At 31.9% G+C, this 18,981-nt stretch overlaps 1 protein-coding gene and 1 long non-coding RNA gene across 2 annotated transcripts; both read right to left on the minus strand.

The window, feature by feature from the left end:
* Positions 1-4,040: 4,040 nt before the first annotated feature.
* On the minus strand, positions 4,041-4,755 carry LOC107919701 (putative defensin-like protein 234). Its single transcript, XM_016849094.2, has 2 exons — positions 4,643-4,755; positions 4,041-4,286 (listed from the first exon to the last, which is right to left on the minus strand). Exons 1-2 carry the CDS (start codon positions 4,710-4,712, stop codon positions 4,105-4,107), a joined length of 252 nt encoding a protein of 83 aa, XP_016704583.1. The 5' UTR covers positions 4,713-4,755; the 3' UTR covers positions 4,041-4,104.
* Positions 4,756-10,851: 6,096 nt separating this feature from the next.
* LOC107919742 (uncharacterized) lies at positions 10,852-11,580 on the minus strand. Its single transcript, XR_001690442.2, has 2 exons — positions 11,453-11,580; positions 10,852-11,096 (listed from the first exon to the last, which is right to left on the minus strand). It is a non-coding gene; the product is annotated as an uncharacterized lncRNA (long non-coding RNA).
* Between the last annotated feature and the right edge of the window lie 7,401 nt (positions 11,581-18,981).

Raw genomic sequence — 18,981 nt, forward strand, 5'->3', positions numbered from 1 at the left:
CTAAACATTACAGTAAGAGTTCCTAAGAACTCATCCATCCCTACACACTGCGTTGTGGATAAACCACCACTAATTTGCAGATAAACTGTTAGTAAAAATTGTTGGTAAACCACCAATATTTTTCAGATAAAAGGTTTGCAGATAAACTACCACTAAGGGCTCCTTTGGATGCCCAGTTACTATCAGTGAAGCACATTTACGATTGATTTTGGTGCAATCGCACCACATATACCTGTTTGGATAGCATCCAAATTTGGCCAGTGAAAATCCTCCAACACACTGGTGAGGAAATTTTGGACTGGAGGGTCAAGCACCAATAAACAAAAAGAAACGTCAGTGGGTAATATTTTTACCACTTTATTTTTCATATGGGTGTGAAAATAAGACAATTAAGTTGTTTTAATGTTATAACTATAATTTAAATAAATACAAATATGTTAATTTATAGGATAATAAATAGAATATTAAAAGATACATTTTAATATTTTATTAAATGAATTTATAAATTCACATATTTTAATAATTTTATAAAAGTAAAATAATTTTAAAAACTTTTGATATATATCAATTATAATCTAATGTCCTTAAAAGTCATTTTCTATTCTCACATCACCGCTACAATTACGTTTGAATCCAAACACACACTTCACAACTGTTTTTAATCTCACCGTTACAGTATCCAATCTCACTACTACAGTAACTAATCTCACAACCACCGCTGTTTTTAACCTCACCGGAGCTAAACACACCGTCCATCCAAACTAAGCCTAAGTTGTGGATGAACCACTAGTGTTTGCAGATTATTAAACTGTCACTATTTCATCCGTTCATATCATCTCACCCCATGTAATGCATTATGAGACGCTTGTAACAGAACAATGCATAAATAGTAGACATGCTTAACATGTATTCACTTCAACAGTAGTAGTAGACATGCTTAACATGTACTTAGTAGGACAAAAACAATAATAGCAGTAACGGTTTATCAAAATTACAATGATAGTAGACATGTAATATTAATATATCATACAATATAACAGTAGCAATTCAGTCCTTAAATCACATATTCCCGAATAAAAATAACATCAGAGACTTAATTGAGTGAATAAAAACTCCAAAAATAATTCAAGGACTATATAAGGAATAAATTGAACAATTCATAAATTTTAGGGTAAAACTGTAAAATAGAGACCACACGGCCGTGTGGCCTAACCGTGTAACAGCTTGTTGTCTTGTGGAAAATGATAATTTACTCTATAGGAATGACATAGTTGTGTGGCAGGCTATGTAACAGTTATTCTTCCTGAGAGTTTGCCTATAGCTTTCAGAAATAACAGTAACTAAGCCAAGATCATCAATAGAGTCTCAGATTTAATTTCTTTAAATAATTTTATTTTTCAAAATTTTGTGGCATGGTTTATCTCGAAATACCCCTTTTAAGGCTTGCTTGAAGACTCATTCAAAATTTCACAATTCGGGTTTTGAAAAACTTAGCTCTAATACCACCAAATATAACATCCCTCTCCCGGCCTAGACGTTACGATCAAATTCAGAAGATCACATTGGTCACCGAAATGACCTAGTAAAAACTATCAGAGTTTATAAAATAGTCTTTTTAAAACATTTGTTTACTCAAGTAGAAAAACTTATTGTGTTTCCAAAAGGTATAGTTTCTTTCAAAAAACTGGTTGATTTCAATGATTACTTTGCAAAAGTTGATTTCCAATTTTATATGTTTTTTAAATCTTATTTACATAATAATGTAATTGAAAAGTTATATTTGACATAGTTTTAATTAAAAACCAGATTTCATGTACCATAAATTTATTATCCAAGTTTCAAAAATCTAAACAACTATAACTCTATGCATGCCAAAATAAACCCAAAACCTAAGTCCCATGCCACAGTTCAAATAAAACAATACAATTTCCAAATAACAAAAATTTCAATTAATAATTCTAAAATACTTTTATTTAAAAATTATCCAAGCTGAGCCCTCCGAATGCCAAGTTCGCACCCTAACCTTGAGGATTATCTGTAAAGATGGAAATTAAAGGGGGTGAGCTTTAAGAAGCTCAATGTGAGTCTGTTCACAAGAAAATCAGTGTAAAATAGCAGACAAAGCATATGAACTAACAATTCTTAGAATAATCATAATCGTATAGCAATTTAGTGTATCAATTGTTAGGATCAACACATCAATATAATATTTCAAAATTCATAGTTTTGGATGAACTTGCTTATGAATGACAATGCAATTTTAGTTTATCCGGAAGGATCCTACCCAACTCCTCTACACAATACAATAAAAGTTCCCAATAACTCATCCATCCCTACATGCTATGTTGTGGATAAACCACCACTAATTTTAGATAAACTGTCAGTAAAAATTGTGGGTAAACTACTAATATTTTTAGATAAAAAGATTATAGATGAACCGAAACTAAGTTGTGGATGAACCACTAGTGTTTACAAAATATTAAACTGTCACTATTTCATCCGTTCATATCACCTCACCCCATGTAATGCATTATGACATGCTTGTAACAGAAAAGTTCAGAAATAGTTGACATGCTTAACATGTATTCAGTTAAATAGTAGCAGTAGACATGCTTAATATGCACTCAATAGGGCAGAAGTAGTAATAGCAGTAACAAGTTATTAGAATTACTTTGACAATAGACATGTAACATTCACATATCATACAATATAATAATAGCAATTCAGTCATTAAATCACAGATTCCCGAATAAATATAATATTAGAGACCGATTAGACATATATAATTAGGGTTCAAATGATCTATAATTATGTTCTAACTTTTCACCTATTAATTATAAACTCATTCAGTCACGAAGTCATTCCACTATAGTATCGTGATTGAGCTCTCCCTAATTAGATATCATTACAAAAGTTTTTCGATCAGTGCTCATCCAATAACCTTGTCATAAGCAGGTTACCCTTGTAAGATATACTTAATCTTTTTGGGATAAATTCGTTCTCCTAGTATAATATTATTTTATCTCATGGTAACCATTACATCTTTCATCATGAAAAGTCAATTACTATCAAATAGTAATTAAGTCATTAATCACGAAGACAAATGATTCATGGCCAAGTTTACTTTTCATTTATCATGTAACGCCAATGAAAGTATATCATTTACCTATTTCTTGGACTATGAATTCGACAATTGTGAATTACTCAGCATACTACAGAAGTCGTATACCTAATGCACTAGCTTTTAGTTCCTTATCTATTTGAATTCAGGCTGTTACTTACATCAATGTATACGAGTCATGCATACGGAGTCTATTGTCCATTTAGTATTAATGTATGCCACCCTATGAACGTCACGGTGAATAAATGCATAAATGGATTCATTATCTATTCTATTTATGTCCTATCCGATGTATTGTCAGTCTAGTCAGTCACATCTATGTCTCTATCTTTTGGGAGTCATCCACTGTGACGTTCAAGAAAAATCATCTCTCCAATTGGGCTTGATAAATGACATATCAGTCTTTCAATCGATTTGCTCATTTTCGATTAGACTAAAAAAATTTTTAAGGTCATCTAACGATCCGATCACTTAATACCGCTTAGTATTAGTTAAACATTAAATAACTAGTGAGCCAATATTTTCTTCCATCTTGCTTTGCATTAAAAAAACCATTGAGGACAATACACAAAGGGTATTAATGTAATTAATAGATATTATTATTAAATCAATTTTTTTTGAAAAATACAAGTGTATATAGATAAAAATACAAGCAAAAAGTCATTTTAACCATTCATTTAATTTTCGTCTTTTTTAGCTCTTGAACTTACATTTTTTGTTAAATTACTCAAAAATGGAGGGAAAAATTAACATTTGTTAACTTTTTGCTATTTATACATTATTAATGTTTCAAATACAGACCCAATGTAATATCATATTCATAGCTATTTATTTTTATTTTGCTTTTAATACAATATTTTTATGAATTATTTTTAAATAGTAGTTAAAGAGCATTGGATAATAAAACTAAGAAAAATTATTTTTAAATTGTACTACTTATTTTATTATGGCAACTCGTAACTGAGGTTTAAAGATAATTACAATTATTGACAAACAATATAACATTGACAAAGATGTTCATTAGCAGACAAATCTTTACAAGAACACCTTTGCGCCATTGCGGAAGCTCCATACTTTGCATTAATGGCTTCAAAACATTCGAAAGCTCCATTAGGACCACATGATCCTGATATTTGCATTGTTGTTGGGCAAAACTTGGGATCCCCTACAAAGCATATTCCAGTAAATTTCATCAACGAAATCACAAAATAATTAAATTTTATCATCAATTTTTTTCTCGGCCAAAGTAATATTTTATTAAAATCCCAAAAGAGAACTAACAGAAGGGTTAGTGAAACCAAAGGCAAACAAAATCCAACACCTAAAAACACCAACAACATAACGACAATAGACACAAACACGAACACTTTAAAAAAGAACAATTTCTTTGTTTTGGTTTTATTTATGTTGATCAATTTCATTTCTAAATTATTGAATATAAATATACTTATCTTTTTATTCTAGATTGTGGAAGCATTAATTCATCTCATTGTTTTTTTAATTGTAGAATAATAAAAATACCTTTGGATGGAGAAAGTAAAGCTAACAGAAGAAGAGTACAAAGAATGGGAATGGCAATAGGCTTCTTCATGATTTTTTGTTTAATTTTGTGTTTTCCTAAGTATTTAATTGTTTGAGTGCTTCTAAAAAATTATTATCAAATTTATAGTTGCTTTGGAAATAATATCTCCCTATATTTGGTAAGGTAAGATTTTAGAAAATATCAGTATTAATTATTTCACCATATATATTTAGTGTTTATGTGGAAATATTTTTTTTGAAGATTTCTATAGTTATTATTTTCCTTTGTTTGGTAAGGTGAGGTTTTAAAAAATATAAATATTAATTATTTCACCATATATATTTGATTGTTTATTTGGAAAATTTAATCATGATATTTATAGTTATTTGTTTCAAATTTTATTTGATTTTAGGATTTAGGCCTAATTTTTTCATTAGTTTTAATTAGGTTATATGGACTTTCTTATTATTTATGTTTTTCTTTTATATTTTGTTCATCGTATATATTATTGGACTAATTTGTGATTGCATTTTTATTCGTTATAGATTTGATGAAGAATGGAAAATGGGAAGCCTGTTTGGTTTATGAAAAAATACGACAATTTCTATTTTAGTAATGCAAACATATTTGATACCTTTTTTATACTCAGAATATGATAAATAAAATAATATATTAATATGGATCGAAACCAAGATAATAAATTTATATTTAAGAGCTATTTAAAAAGAAGGTAATATTGAGAATTTCACATTTATCATTTGAGGTGAGTGTGTGGTACACTGTTTGGTTTATGAAAATAAAAAAAATTTCCTTTTCAATAATGAAAACATATTTGATACCTTTTTTTATGATCAAAGTATGAGAAATAAAATAAAAAATTCTTATATTATTATGAATCTTGTAACTCTCCTCACCCAACCTAGACATTACGATCAAATTCGAAAGATCACATTGGCCATCGAAATGACTTAGTAAATGCTATCAGAGTTCATAAAACAATCTTTTTAAAACATTTGTTTACTCATGTAGAAAAACTTAGTGTGTATAAAAAAGGTACAATTTCTTTAAAAAAACCGATTGATTTTAATGATTACTTTGCAAAAATTGATTTCTAATTTTATATGTTTTTCAAATCTCATTTACATAATAGTGCAACTGAAAAATGATATTCGACATAGTTTTAATTAAAACCAGATTTCATGTATCATAAATTTATTATCCAAGTATCAAAAATCTAAACAAATATAATGCCATGCATGCCAAAATAAACACTAAATCTAAGTCTCATGGCACAATTCAAATAAAATAATACAATTTCTGAATAACAAAAAATTTAATTAATAAGTCTAATATACTTTTATTTAAAATCTATCCAAGCCAAGCCCTTCGAATGCCGAGTCCGCGCCTTGACCTTGAGGATTATCTGTAAAGATGGAAATTAAAGGGGGTCAGCTTTAAGAAGCTCAATGTGAGTCTCTGCACAAGAAAATCAGTGTAAAACAGTAGACAAAACATACGAACTAGCAAGTCTTAGAATAATCACAATCGTATAGAAATTTAGAGTATCAGTTTTTCATATTAACATATCAGCATAATATTTCAAAATTCACAGTTTTGGATGAACATGCTTATGAATGGCAATGCAATTTCAGTTTATAAGGAAGAATCCTACCCAACTCTGCTAAACATTATAGTAAGAGTTCCCAAGAACTCATCCATCCCAACGCACCGCGTTGTGGATAAACCACCACTAATTTGCAGATAAACTGCCAGTAAAAATTGTTGGTAAACCACAAATATTTTTCAGATAAAAGGTTTGCAGATAAGCTACCACTAAGTTGTGGATGAAACATCAGTGTTTGCATATTATTAAACTATCACTACTTCCCCTGTTCATATCATCTCACCCCATGCAATGCATTATGACATACTTGTAATAGAACAATGCCTAAATAGTAGACACACTTAACATGTACTTAGTAGGACAAAAGCAATAATAACAGTAACGGTTTATCAAAATTACAGTGATAGTAGACGTGTAATATTAATAAATCATACAATATAATAGTAGCAATTCAGTCATTAAATCACATATTCCCGAATAAAATAACATCAGAGACTTAATTGAGTGAATAAAAACTCCAAAAATAATTCAAGGACTATATAGGGACTAAATTGAACAATTCATAAATTTTAGGGTAAAACTGTAAAATAGAGATCATACGGCCGTGTGGCTTGACCGTGTAACAGCTTGATATCTTCTGGAAAATGATAATTTACTCTACAGGAAGGACACGGTTGTGTGGCAGGCTGTGTAATAGATTGAGGTCGTATGGAAGACGGACTACCTTATGATTTTCAGGGGCACATTGTCGTGCGGTCAACCCGTGTAGTCTACATGCCCATATAAGAGGCCGTGTGACATTAAACCTACACACAATAACCATCGATTCATGGAAAAGACACACAAACCTCTCACCACTGGTTTGATTGACGTTCCTTACAATCAATTTTGGTTCGATTCGCCTAGACCAGTGTTTCAAATGAAAACCATACAAATATTCATATGTTAAATTCAATGGTAAGGATTTTGAAAAGATCTGAAAGAAATCGGTTAAATGGATATACGAGATCTATTCATTGAGACGAAGTGTACTTATCGATTCTTGGCAAAGGTAACGAGTGTTTATTGATGATGATTCTAGAAACCAATAGAACTTAAACGAACAAAGAATGATTTGGTAGGGGAAAGAAAAATAATTAACAGCCTAATGATGAAAAATACAGTTTACAGATGAGGAAAAAGTAAAAAAAAAAGATGGAGAGAAATTTCTATTAGAATTTGAAAAGAGGCAAGATTTAGAACCTAATTAGGAAAGAATTGGTTAAATACCTAGAGTTTGTAAACCCTCGGGATGGCACATATAAGTTACCCCAAGGCTTGCCGAGTTCACAAAAATCAAAGGGGAATGAGGGGCTTGAACTTGTAATTTCTAAGAAAAGGCACTAACACTTAACCATTAAGCCTTAAGTTTATTTTTTGCTTAATTTAGACAATGAACTATACATGTATTTTGGGGTGTGACAACTGGGTTGTCAAAAATAATAAAAATATAAGAGGGAGGCGACTCGAACCTAAGATCTCTAAGAAGGGGGATTAACTCTTAACCTTTAGGCAAATAACTTCTTTTTTAACAAATGTACAATGATAACCTTATAAATCGGGGTGTGACCACACTCGATTTGACAAACCTAATTCTATTAACTCGATATTTGGGATGTGACAACTCTTCCTTCTAAAAATAAAATTCGTCCCTGAAATGTCCTTGCTGACATGCCAATTGCGTAGCCACAAAATCCGTTATCCCTTTTTTTAAACCAACCATCATGCTTTCGCTACACATCTCTAATTTCAATGCAGTTCTAGGAAATACTTCTCCTTAAACCTCCAACGAGCTTCTCTTGAAAATCCTAGTCACTACCACAGGCTATCCCAAAGGACTAACTACAATAACTTCACAAACAATTTCCATAAAGATACAAAAATAGTTATTCTTCCTGAGAGTTTGTCTATAGCTTTTAGATATAACAGTAACTAAGCCAGGATCATCATCAGAGTCTCGGATTTAATTTCTTTAAATAATTTTATTTTCAAAAGTTTGTGGCATGGTTTATCTCGAAATACCCTTTCTCAGACATGCATGCAGTCTCATTCAAAATTCCACAATTCAGGTTTTGAAAAATTTGACTCTAATACCACAAAATGTAACATCCCTCACCCGACCTAAACGTTACGGTAAAATTCAGAAGATCACATTGGTCACCGAAATGACCTAGTAAAAACTATCAGAGTTTATAAAATAGCCTTTTTAAAACATTTGTTTACTCAAGTAGAAAAACTTATTGTGTTTCCAAAAGGTTTAGTTTCTGTCAAAAAGCTGGTTCATTTTAATGATTACTTTGCAAAAGTTGATTTCCAATTTTATATGTTTTTTAAATCTCATTTACATAACAATATAACTGAAAAGTTATATTTGACATAGTTTTAATTAAAAACCAGATTTCATGTATCATAAATTTATTATCCAAGTTTCAAAAATCTAAAAAACTATAACTCTATGCATGCCAAAATAAACCCAAAACCTAAGTCCCATGTCAAAGTTCAAATAAAACTTTACAATTTCCAAATAACAGAAATTTTAATTAATAATTCTAAAATACTTTTATTTAAAATTTATCCAAGCTGAGCCCTCCGAATGCCAAGTTCGTGCCCTAACCTTGAGGATTATCTGTAAAGATGGAAATTAAAGGGGGTGAGCTTTAAGAAGCTCAATGTGAGTCTGTTCATAAGAAAATCAGTGCAAAACAACAGACAAAGCATACGAACTAAAAATTCTTAGAATAATCACAATCGTATAGCAATTCAGAGTATCAATTTTTAGGATCAACAGATCAGTATAATATTTAAAAATTCACAGTTTTGGATGAACATGCTTATGAATGACAATGCAATTTTAGTTTATCCGGAAGGATCCTACCCAACTCCGTTACACACTACAGTAAGAGTTCCCAATAATTCATCCATCCCTACATGCCGCGTTGTGGATAAACCACCACTAACTTGCAGATAAACTGTCAATAAAAATTGTGGGTAAACCATTAATATTTTCAAATGAAAAGATTATAGATGAACCAACACTAAGTTGTGGGTGAACCAGTAGTGTTTGCAAATTATTAAACTGCCACTATTTCATCCATTCATATCATCTTACCCCATGCAATGCATTATGAAATGCTTGTAACAGAAAAGTTTAGAAATAGTAGACATGCTCAACATGTATTCAGTTAAATAATAGCAGTAGACATGCTCAATATGTACTCAATAGGGCAGAAGTAGTAATAGCAGTAACAGTTTATTAGAATTACTGTGACAATAGACATGTAACATTCACATATCATACAATATAATAATAGCAATTCAGTCATTAGATCACAGATTCCCGAATAAACATAATATCAGGGACCAATTAGACATATAGTATCGTGATTGAGCTCTCCCTAATTAGATATCATTGCAAAAGTTACTCGATCAATGCTCGTCCAATGACCTTGTCAAAAGCATGTTACCCTCGTAGGATATACTTAATCTTTTTGAGATAAATTTGTTCTCCTAGGATAATATTATTTTATCACATGATAACCATTACATCTTCTTTCATGAAAGGTCAATTACTATCAAATAGTAATTACGTCATTAATCACGAAGACAAATAATTCATGGCCTGGTTTACTTTTCATCTATCATGTAATGCCAATGAAAGGATATCATTTACTTATTTCTTGGACTATGAATTCCACTATTGTGAGTTACTCAACATACTGCAGAAGTCGTATATCTAATGCACTAGCTTTTAGTTCCTTATCTATTTGAATTCAGGCTTTTACTTACGTCAATGTATACGAGTCATGCATACGGAGTCCAGCGTCCATTTAGGATTAATGTATGCCACACTATGAACGTCATAAGTGAATAAATAAAATAAATGGATTCATGATCTATTCTATTAAAGTCCTGTCCGATGTATTGTCAGTCCAGTCAGTCACATCTATGTCTCTATCTTTTGGGAGTCATCTACTGTGATGCTCAAGAAAAATAATCTCTCCAATTGGACTTGATAGATGACATATCAGTCTTTCAATCGATTTGCTCATTTTCGATTAGACTAAAAAAATTTTTAAGGTCATCTTACAATCCGATCACTTAATACCGCTTAGTATTAGTTAAACATTAAATAACTAGTGAGCCAATATTTTTTTCCATTTTGCTTTGCATTCAAAAGCCATTGAAGACAATATACAAAGATTATTAATGTAAATAATTGATATTATTATTAAATCAGTTTTTTTTGAAAAATACAAGTGTATATAGACGAAAATACAAGAAAAAATTCATTTTAACCATTCATTTAATTTTCGTCTTTTTTAGCTCTTGAACTTACATTTTTTGTTAAATTACTCAAAAATGGAGGGAAAAATTAACATTTGTTAACTTTTTGCTATTTATACATTATTAATGTTTCAAATACAGACCCAATGTAATATCATGTTCATAGCTGTTTATTTTAATTTTGCATTTAATACAATATTTTTATGAATTATTTTTAAATAGTAGTTAAAGAGCATTGGATAATAAAACTGAGAAAAAGTATTTTTAAATTGTACTACTTATTTTATTATGGCAACTCTTAAATGAGGTTACAGATAATTACAATTATTGACAAACAATATAACATTGACAAAGATGCTCATTAGCAGACAAATCTTTACAAGAACACCTTTGTGCCATTGCGGAAGCTCCATACTTTGCATTAATGGCTTCAAAACATTCGAAAGCTCCATTGGGACCACACGATCCTGATATTTGCATTGTTGTTGGGCAAAACTTGGGATCCCCTACAAAGCATATTTCACTAAATTTCATCAACAAAATCACAAAACAATTGAATTTTATCATCCATTTTTTTCTCGGCCAAAGTAATATTTTATTAAAATCCCAAAAGAGAACTAACAGAAGGGTTAGTGAAACCAAAGACAAACAAAATCCAACACCTAAAAACATCAACAACATAACGACAATAAACACAAACACAAACACTCTAAAAAAGAAAAATTTCTTTGGTTTGGTTTTATTTATGTTGATCAATTTCATTTCTAAAATATTGAATATAAATATACTTATCTTTTTATTCTAGGATGTGGAATCATTAATTTATCTCATTGTTTTTTGAATTGTAGAATAATAAAAATACCTTTGGATGGAGAAAGTAAAGCTAATAGAAGAATAGTACAAAGAATGGGAATGGCAATAGACTTCTTCATGATTTTTTTGTTTAATTTTGTGTTTGCCTAAGTATTTAATTGTGTGAATGCTTCTAAGAAATTATTATTAAATTTATAGTTGCTTTGGAAATAATATCTCCTTATATTTGATAAGGTAAGATTTTAGAAAATATCAGTATTAATTATTTCACCATATATATTTAGTGTTTATTTGGAAATATATTTTTTAAGATTTTTATAGTTAGTATTTTCTTTTGTTTGGTAATGTGAGGTTTTAAAAAAGATAAATATTAATTATTTTACCATATATATTTGAGTGTTTATTTGGAAATTTTAATCATGATATTTATAGTTATTTGTTTCAAATTTTATTTGATTTTAGGATTTAGGCCTAATTTTTTCATTAGTTTTGATTAGGTTATATGGACTTTCTTATTGTTTATGTTTTTTTTATTATATATTTTTCTCATCTTATATATTATTGGACTAATTTGTGATTACATTTACATTGGTTTTAGATTTGATGAAGAATGGGAAATGAGAAGTTTGTTTGGTTTATGAAAATAAAACATTTTTTTTAATAATGAAAACATATTTGATACTTTTTTTTATAATTGGAATATGAGAAATAAAATAAATTTTTTTATATTAATATGGATCTAAACCAAGATAATAGATTTATATTTAAGAGCTATTTAAAAAAAGGTAATATCGAGAATTTCACATTTATCATTTGGGGTGAGTGTTTGGTACATTGGTAGTATATTTTTTTTATTTCACAAATAGTCTTAAAAAATTGACATATGTCGTTTTTTTTATATTTATGTATTAATATTTTATTATACTCATAAAAGACACTTGTCAATCCCCTAACCCTACTTGTAGAGAGTTGAAAAACTCCATTGGTAATGCACCAAATAATTTCCCTTATCATTTGTGGGTTTTTTACACTTTAGCCTTTAATGCTTTTTTTTTTCATCCCACCTACAATGTTGCGAAAAGTTTTCAAATAAGGCCAACGTTAATGGAAGCTTTCAATAAACTAATAGTCAACATTATTGTCCAACATGGTACCACACACCATCTCAGTTGATGAATCTGCTAATGTGCCATGACACGTCAATAATGACATGACATTTTCAGTTAAATTTATAAAAAATAATTCAAAATAATCAAAATTATAAAAAAAATTGAACGTTTATTAAAAATTCAAAAATTTGATTTTTTTAAAGATTTTAAAAATTATTAAAAATTTAAAAAGTTTTACTATAAACCTAGTTAGGCTTTCTTATGTTCTCTTCAACCTTTCATCTCTTTTTGTTAGGGATTGACCCATATAAACAATGAAATATAAAAGGTAGAGAAGAGCGAATACTATTTTTACGTGGAAAACTCCTTCAAAGAGGATAAAAACCATGGGAAAAGTAGGCTTCACTAAATGAGCAAATAATTTGAAAGAGTACAAGATAGAGATAACCAAAACACAAACCCTAAACCCCTAAAAAAAGCTCTTTGGCTAAAACACGAAAATCCGTTAAAGCTCTCTCTTAATCTTCTTTCTAAAGTTAATGTGATGAAGATATATCGAAGAGTCAATTCTAGGGTTACTAGGGCGCGTTTTATAAGTTGAAATTTGTGACTAAAATATCCCTAGACTAATCAGAGTTCGACACCGAAAATATAACAAAGTTTAGCAAGGAGAAAAAAGCCAGTTTTTATGGGAAACATACTGCCACATCATAACGTCCCTATTCGTGTTGTCATGACATCATCCTTCATCACAACGTCGGGAAGCTTTTTGTCGTGACATCGCCAAATGACTTTGTTGTTGTGATACTAAAGTCCTTGTGTCGTGATACATGCTGCGATAAGGACTTAAAAGTGTCTGAAAATGCGAGGCACACTCCATAAATCTCCACTTTGACTCGTATTTTCACAAGTCTTCTTTGTCGAGCCCTATCAAGGGCCTAAATTGTTTTTGCAGGATACTTAACCAAGTCTAAGCAGTGTTTGAACTTGGAAACTAAACAAATTTTATTCAAAAACTGTCATACCTTTCTTGCTCATATGACCAAGTCGCATATGCCATAACTGAGTTGTCTCCAACTTCATAAAATATGAGGAAATTATTGTTGCACCAGTCACTACTAAACTTACTAACGGTCTCCTGACCTTTTATCAAAATAAGAACTCTATGAGGAAACTTAATGCGCTTGACTTAATGATGATTCTATAATCGTTCAAGTCTAACTTACACAGGGAGATGAGGTTTTTCTTTAAATTAGGCACATGCTTGAGACTTGATAGTGTCCTGATAATCCCGTCGTGCATCTTGATCTGAACGGTACCAATATCTATTATCTTATAGGGTTAACTATTTTTTATGAGCACAACTCCACCTTCAGCTGGACTATATATGTAGAACAAGTCATTGTTTGGACACATATGAAAAGAGCATCTTAAATCCAGAATCCAGTTGGACGTAAGTTTACAACTTTCAGTCGTAGACACCAGCAACCAATCATCACCATTGTCCTCGGCCACACTAGCATCGGCTACCTCAACCTTATTTTCTTTGTCGCTATAGTAGCCCTCATGTTTTTATTTTTCAGCCTATAACATTCTTCCTTTATGTGACCAAACTTCTTGTAGTAGTTACATGTCTTGTCACGATTCCTCGAATTCGATCTTGACCTAGATTTGTTCTGACCTGAATCTTTAGACTGTTGCCTACCTCTACCAACCAAAATCGAGGCTTGACTACCAGACTAGCTACCCAAACCAAACTCATTATCGTGTTTTTCCTTGCTCAACAAGTTACACTTCACATATTCAAATGAGAGTTTATCTCTACCTAAATCAAGGTCTCCTTGAAAGTTTTATACAAAGGGGGGAAAAAGAGAATAATAATAGTGTCACATCCCGAATTTCTAATTGATAAAATTGTAAAATTATAGCAAGAATGAGTAATTGGCTAATGGTTAAGAGGTAAGGAAGTTGACCTTGAGATCCGAGTTTGATTCCCCTTGCTCCCAAATTCTTTTTCTTTTAATCATGTGTTATCCATCCCTAGCAAGTTGTCAGATTTCAGTTTGACTCAAACACTGGAAAATCTGATTAACTTGAATATTCAAAGATTTTATCTAAATTATTTAAAGGCTATTAATTTTTTTTTAAAAAATAAACTAACTTTTGTTTTGTTTTCTTTTCTCTCTCTTCTTTTCCCCTATTGTCATCCCTTTTTCTAGCTTCCTTCTCTTCTTTGTTTTTTTCCCCTCATTTTCTTTTATTCTCCGATTTTCTTCCACCATTTTCACCACCCCTAGTGGCCCTCCTCCACTCTTTTTATTTCTTTTGATTAGTATTTCCATCACCCAGGCTGAAGCATTGATGTTCACCTTTTGATCTTCATTGTTGTCATAATTGTTTCCTCCTTTTTCCTCCTCTACCGCCATCATGGTGATCAACCACCACTTTTGCCACCTCTGCCAATTGCTTTCTTATTTTCCTTTCTTTTGTCTCATTTTCTTGCTTCCAAAATCACCATATAAGCCATTGGTCAAACCTCTTTTTGGCATTTGTTAGTAAGCACTCATATTTTTTGTGTTAACAATTATCGCAGATCCATAATGGGTAGAGTAAGTAAAGTTCTTGTGTTATTAGATCAGATTTAATTTTCCTCGATTTCATGTTCTATGATGGTTTAACTCACAGATTTCATTCTTTTTTTATTTATTCTAAATCCATATCCGACCTAAATGGATCAGCTATAGTATTAGTAAAGTTGTTCGCGAATCTATCGAGAGCCGAATGGAGTAAGTGTTAGTTTCAACTTTGGATCTGGATTTCTAGTTAAAGTAATTGCTTTGGCCAAACCTTTTAAGGGTGTTAAAGGCTGGTTGTTAATTATGTTACATGTACGTTTTGTATAGATCTGATTAAGATCTGTCTAAATCTAAGGCGTAAGAGTTGCGGTATAGTTAATGATCAATTTTCGTGTTAATCAGGTGATTTGTGCGTGGCCGAAAGGTCATGAGTGGCTTAAAAGTGTTGATTAAGGTAAGTACTAAAAAAGGGTAGTGGTCGAATGCTTAAAGGCCTTAATTAAGATTAAATGATTGTGTGGGTATTGACTGTAATTACTGTTAATGTGTTTTTTGATTTATATGACATGATACTGTTTATGAATGCATGATTAAGCATGCTATTAAGATTGTTAAACCGAAAGCATGAGAAGCATGCCACTATAATTGTTAAGCCGAAAGCATGATAAACATGCCATTGATATTGTTACTATTATCGATTAACATTATATGCTACATGGTTTATATTTCATATTGCATTGCATGGGTTTGGGTATTGATTGGGTGACAGAGGAGTTCCGTGGAGTACCAGCGGTTTATTTGCAACATTGGATAGTCAATATACTGCAACCCAGAGTATTGTGGAGTACTAATGACTTATTGCATCCTATTGGTAGCTTGTTTGCATTTTACTGGCAGCTTTATCTGTATATTGGTAGTGGTGGTTTAACCAAATTGAGCTTCAGCTCTTATTGTTTTGGTGTTCAAATGATGGGTTTTGGGAACTTATGGTGTGTAGCGGTTGGACGGGTAGGACTATTGCACTAAATCTTTGAGCATGTCATATACTTTAGTTTGATATACGATGATAAAATTGTATGACTTGTTATAATGATTGTATGTCTCTTGACTAATTGGATGCTTATATTGCTTAAACTCACACTGGGCTTTTTAAGCTCACCCCATGGTTTACTCTCTACAGATAACCCTCAGGACTAAGGTTGGACTCGACATTCGAAGGCCTTATCATGGATTTTCTTGCAATAAAGTATTTTGAATTTTACTTAAAATTTTTTTGGCAAAAAGACCTAAAAAAGTCAAAACATCAATTAATAGCATCAACCATTACAAGGCCATGGATTTCCTTAGGATAATCCGTACCAAAATTCCAATTACAGTTATTTTTAATAGCTAAATGACAAAATTAGCCACCTTGTTGCAGTTGCGGTTAGCCCAAATCACATCAACCGAATTAAACATACCCATTTGCTTACAGGCCTCATCAATGCAATAGCCCAAAAGAGTAATGTCTTTACCCCGCTTTTTCACCATATTGACCAAGTTGGCACAGTCAGATGCAAAAATAGTTTTCGAGATGTTGATAGCACACGCCACCTTCAAACTTTCTTTAAAAGCGAACAACTCTGCCCACTCAATAGACAATACATTATCTTTCAAACCTCCACTCCCCCAAGCACAAAACCATCAGAATCCCTTACAATCACACCAAAACCCACTTTATTTTTTGATACAGTAGCATCAAAATTAATTTTTGCATAACTGCAAGGAGGCTTCTCCCATTTTTTACAAGCAGGGGAAATAGGCAACATCGGATTGTTGACAAGGTTGTGAATCCGGAAGTCTTGATAGAAGGTTTTGGCTCTCTCATAAAAAATTCCTGCATCATCCTCCTTACCTCGTAAAATAAAGTTATTACGATTATTCTAACTATTTCATAGAGTCGTGAAAAAATCGACAACAATTTTCATATCCAAGACACGTGTAACGTCCTTAATCCAATCAATGCAACAATATTAGTCACCAACGAGTAGCCTGTTTTCAAGACCACAAAATGTCAAAATGGTCCAAGCCATAAGGCAATCCTTGAGAGCATGGATAAAGGTTTCTTCCTTCGTACCACACCGAGGGTAATCCTTTTTAAAGTTTTGGCGGACAGAAGAAATCTTGCCTACTTTGGGAGAATCATAACCCATACGCCAACTAAAAACATGAATTTTTGCAAGGTTTTCCGCTACCATATTGTTTTCCAATAGAATCTGTGAGGGCCAAAGCCCACATGCTTGAGAAGAAGTCATGAGTAAGTAGATTTAGAAGTGTAAAAACCATAAGGGTTATGAAACCAAACCCTCCTGTCATTGGGGACATTAGCAAAAATTGGAAAATTACAAATCTGGTCCCCCATAGTGCAACCATAAATCTCATTCACCCATTCCTTATTCTTACTTGTATGATTATGATTCCATAAATCTCTCACATTTCTTTAATTGTTAGTCAGCATAGTAGGGCACATCAAGTCACCATTTAAGCCCTCAAAACCCCAATTATATTTTCAGATATCTATACTAGTACCATCACCTACAAGCCACCTGAAACCATTCTCAAGGGTTTTAGCAGCAGTGGCAATACTGGTCCAGGTATAAGATAGCTTGTCGACAGCTTAAGGGTGGAAAATATCACCACTTGGGAAGTACTTTAAGCTCAACACCTGATAGCACAGTGTATCTTTGAAATGAATGAGCCTCTAAACTTGTTTTCTGAGGAGAGCCAAGTTGAAAAGGCGAAGATCACGAAAACCAAGCCCTTCATGCCCTTCGAAAAGCAAACTTTGTCCCAAGCCAACATTGACCAGTCTCTACTTTTTTCTTTACCAGCCCACCATATTCGACTTATCTTGGATTACATGTATTCGTGAATGCCACTAGGTACAAGGAAAACAAAAAATGCGTAAGTAGAGAGAGATTGGAGAATAGACTTTACGAAAATTTCTTTACCATCGTAGGATAGGAGCCCTTTCGACCAACTATTAATCCTGCAAAAGAAACGATTAATAATTCTATGAAAAGCCATAGTTTTCTTCTTCCCAACAAGGAGGGGTAAGCCAAGATAATTGTCCAATTTGTTGACCACTCTCACCCTAAGTAAATCATTATATTGTTGTTGTTGAGTAAAAGTAGTATTCGGGTTGAAAAACACCATAGATTTGTCAAGGTTAATGTTCTAGCCCGAGGCTTTGGCAAACTCCTTAAGGATATTCAAGACAGCCTCGACATCACTCTTTTTGTTCCTAACAAAAAGAAAGGCATCATTGGTGAAAAATAAGTCGTTAATATGATGGTCATTTTGATTAGCCTGAATGCCCCTAATAATGCTAGCACTTTGAGCATGTAACAACATTCTAGATAAAGCTTTCATGCAAAAAAAAAAAAGATAAAGGGAGAGAGGGTCCTCTTATTGAAAATCCCGCTGTGAAATAATAATCTCAGAAAAAACCATGTTACAATTTACCACATATCTAACTGACCGAACGCAACGCATGATCTTTTCAACCCAAGCATTTGCAAAGCCCAACCATTTCATGACATCTTCGAGAAAGTTCCACTCGACGCGGTCATAAGCTTTGTTCATACCGAGCTTTATGACAAAACCTTTGTTCAGACCATTCTTTGAGCTCTGAAGATAATGCATCAGCTCATGGGCAATAAAGATGTTGCCATGGAACATATAGCCCGAGATGAAAGCACTTTGGTTTTGACTAATACACAACGGAAGGGTAGCATTGAGACGGTTTGCGAGCACTTTGGGAATAATTTTATAAATCACCCTACACAAGCTAATAGGATGAAAGTTAGTCATGTCTTGAGGATCCTTAGTTTAGGGATAAGGATAATCATTGT

The sequence above is a fragment of the Gossypium hirsutum genome, chromosome D13, assembly GCF_007990345.1.
Source record: "Gossypium hirsutum isolate 1008001.06 chromosome D13, Gossypium_hirsutum_v2.1, whole genome shotgun sequence".
Taxonomy (NCBI): domain Eukaryota; kingdom Viridiplantae; phylum Streptophyta; class Magnoliopsida; order Malvales; family Malvaceae; genus Gossypium; species Gossypium hirsutum.

Excerpts from the sequence above, each read along its gene's own strand:
- LOC107919701 (XM_016849094.2), bottom strand. The coding sequence starts at position 4,712 with ATGAAGAAGCCTATTGCCATTCCCATTCTTTGTACTCTTCTTCTGTTA. Across the intron at positions 4,287-4,642 it reads TTTACTTTCTCCATCCAAAG|GGGATCCCAAGTTTTGCCCA; the intron begins GTATTTTTATTA and ends TATGCTTTGTAG.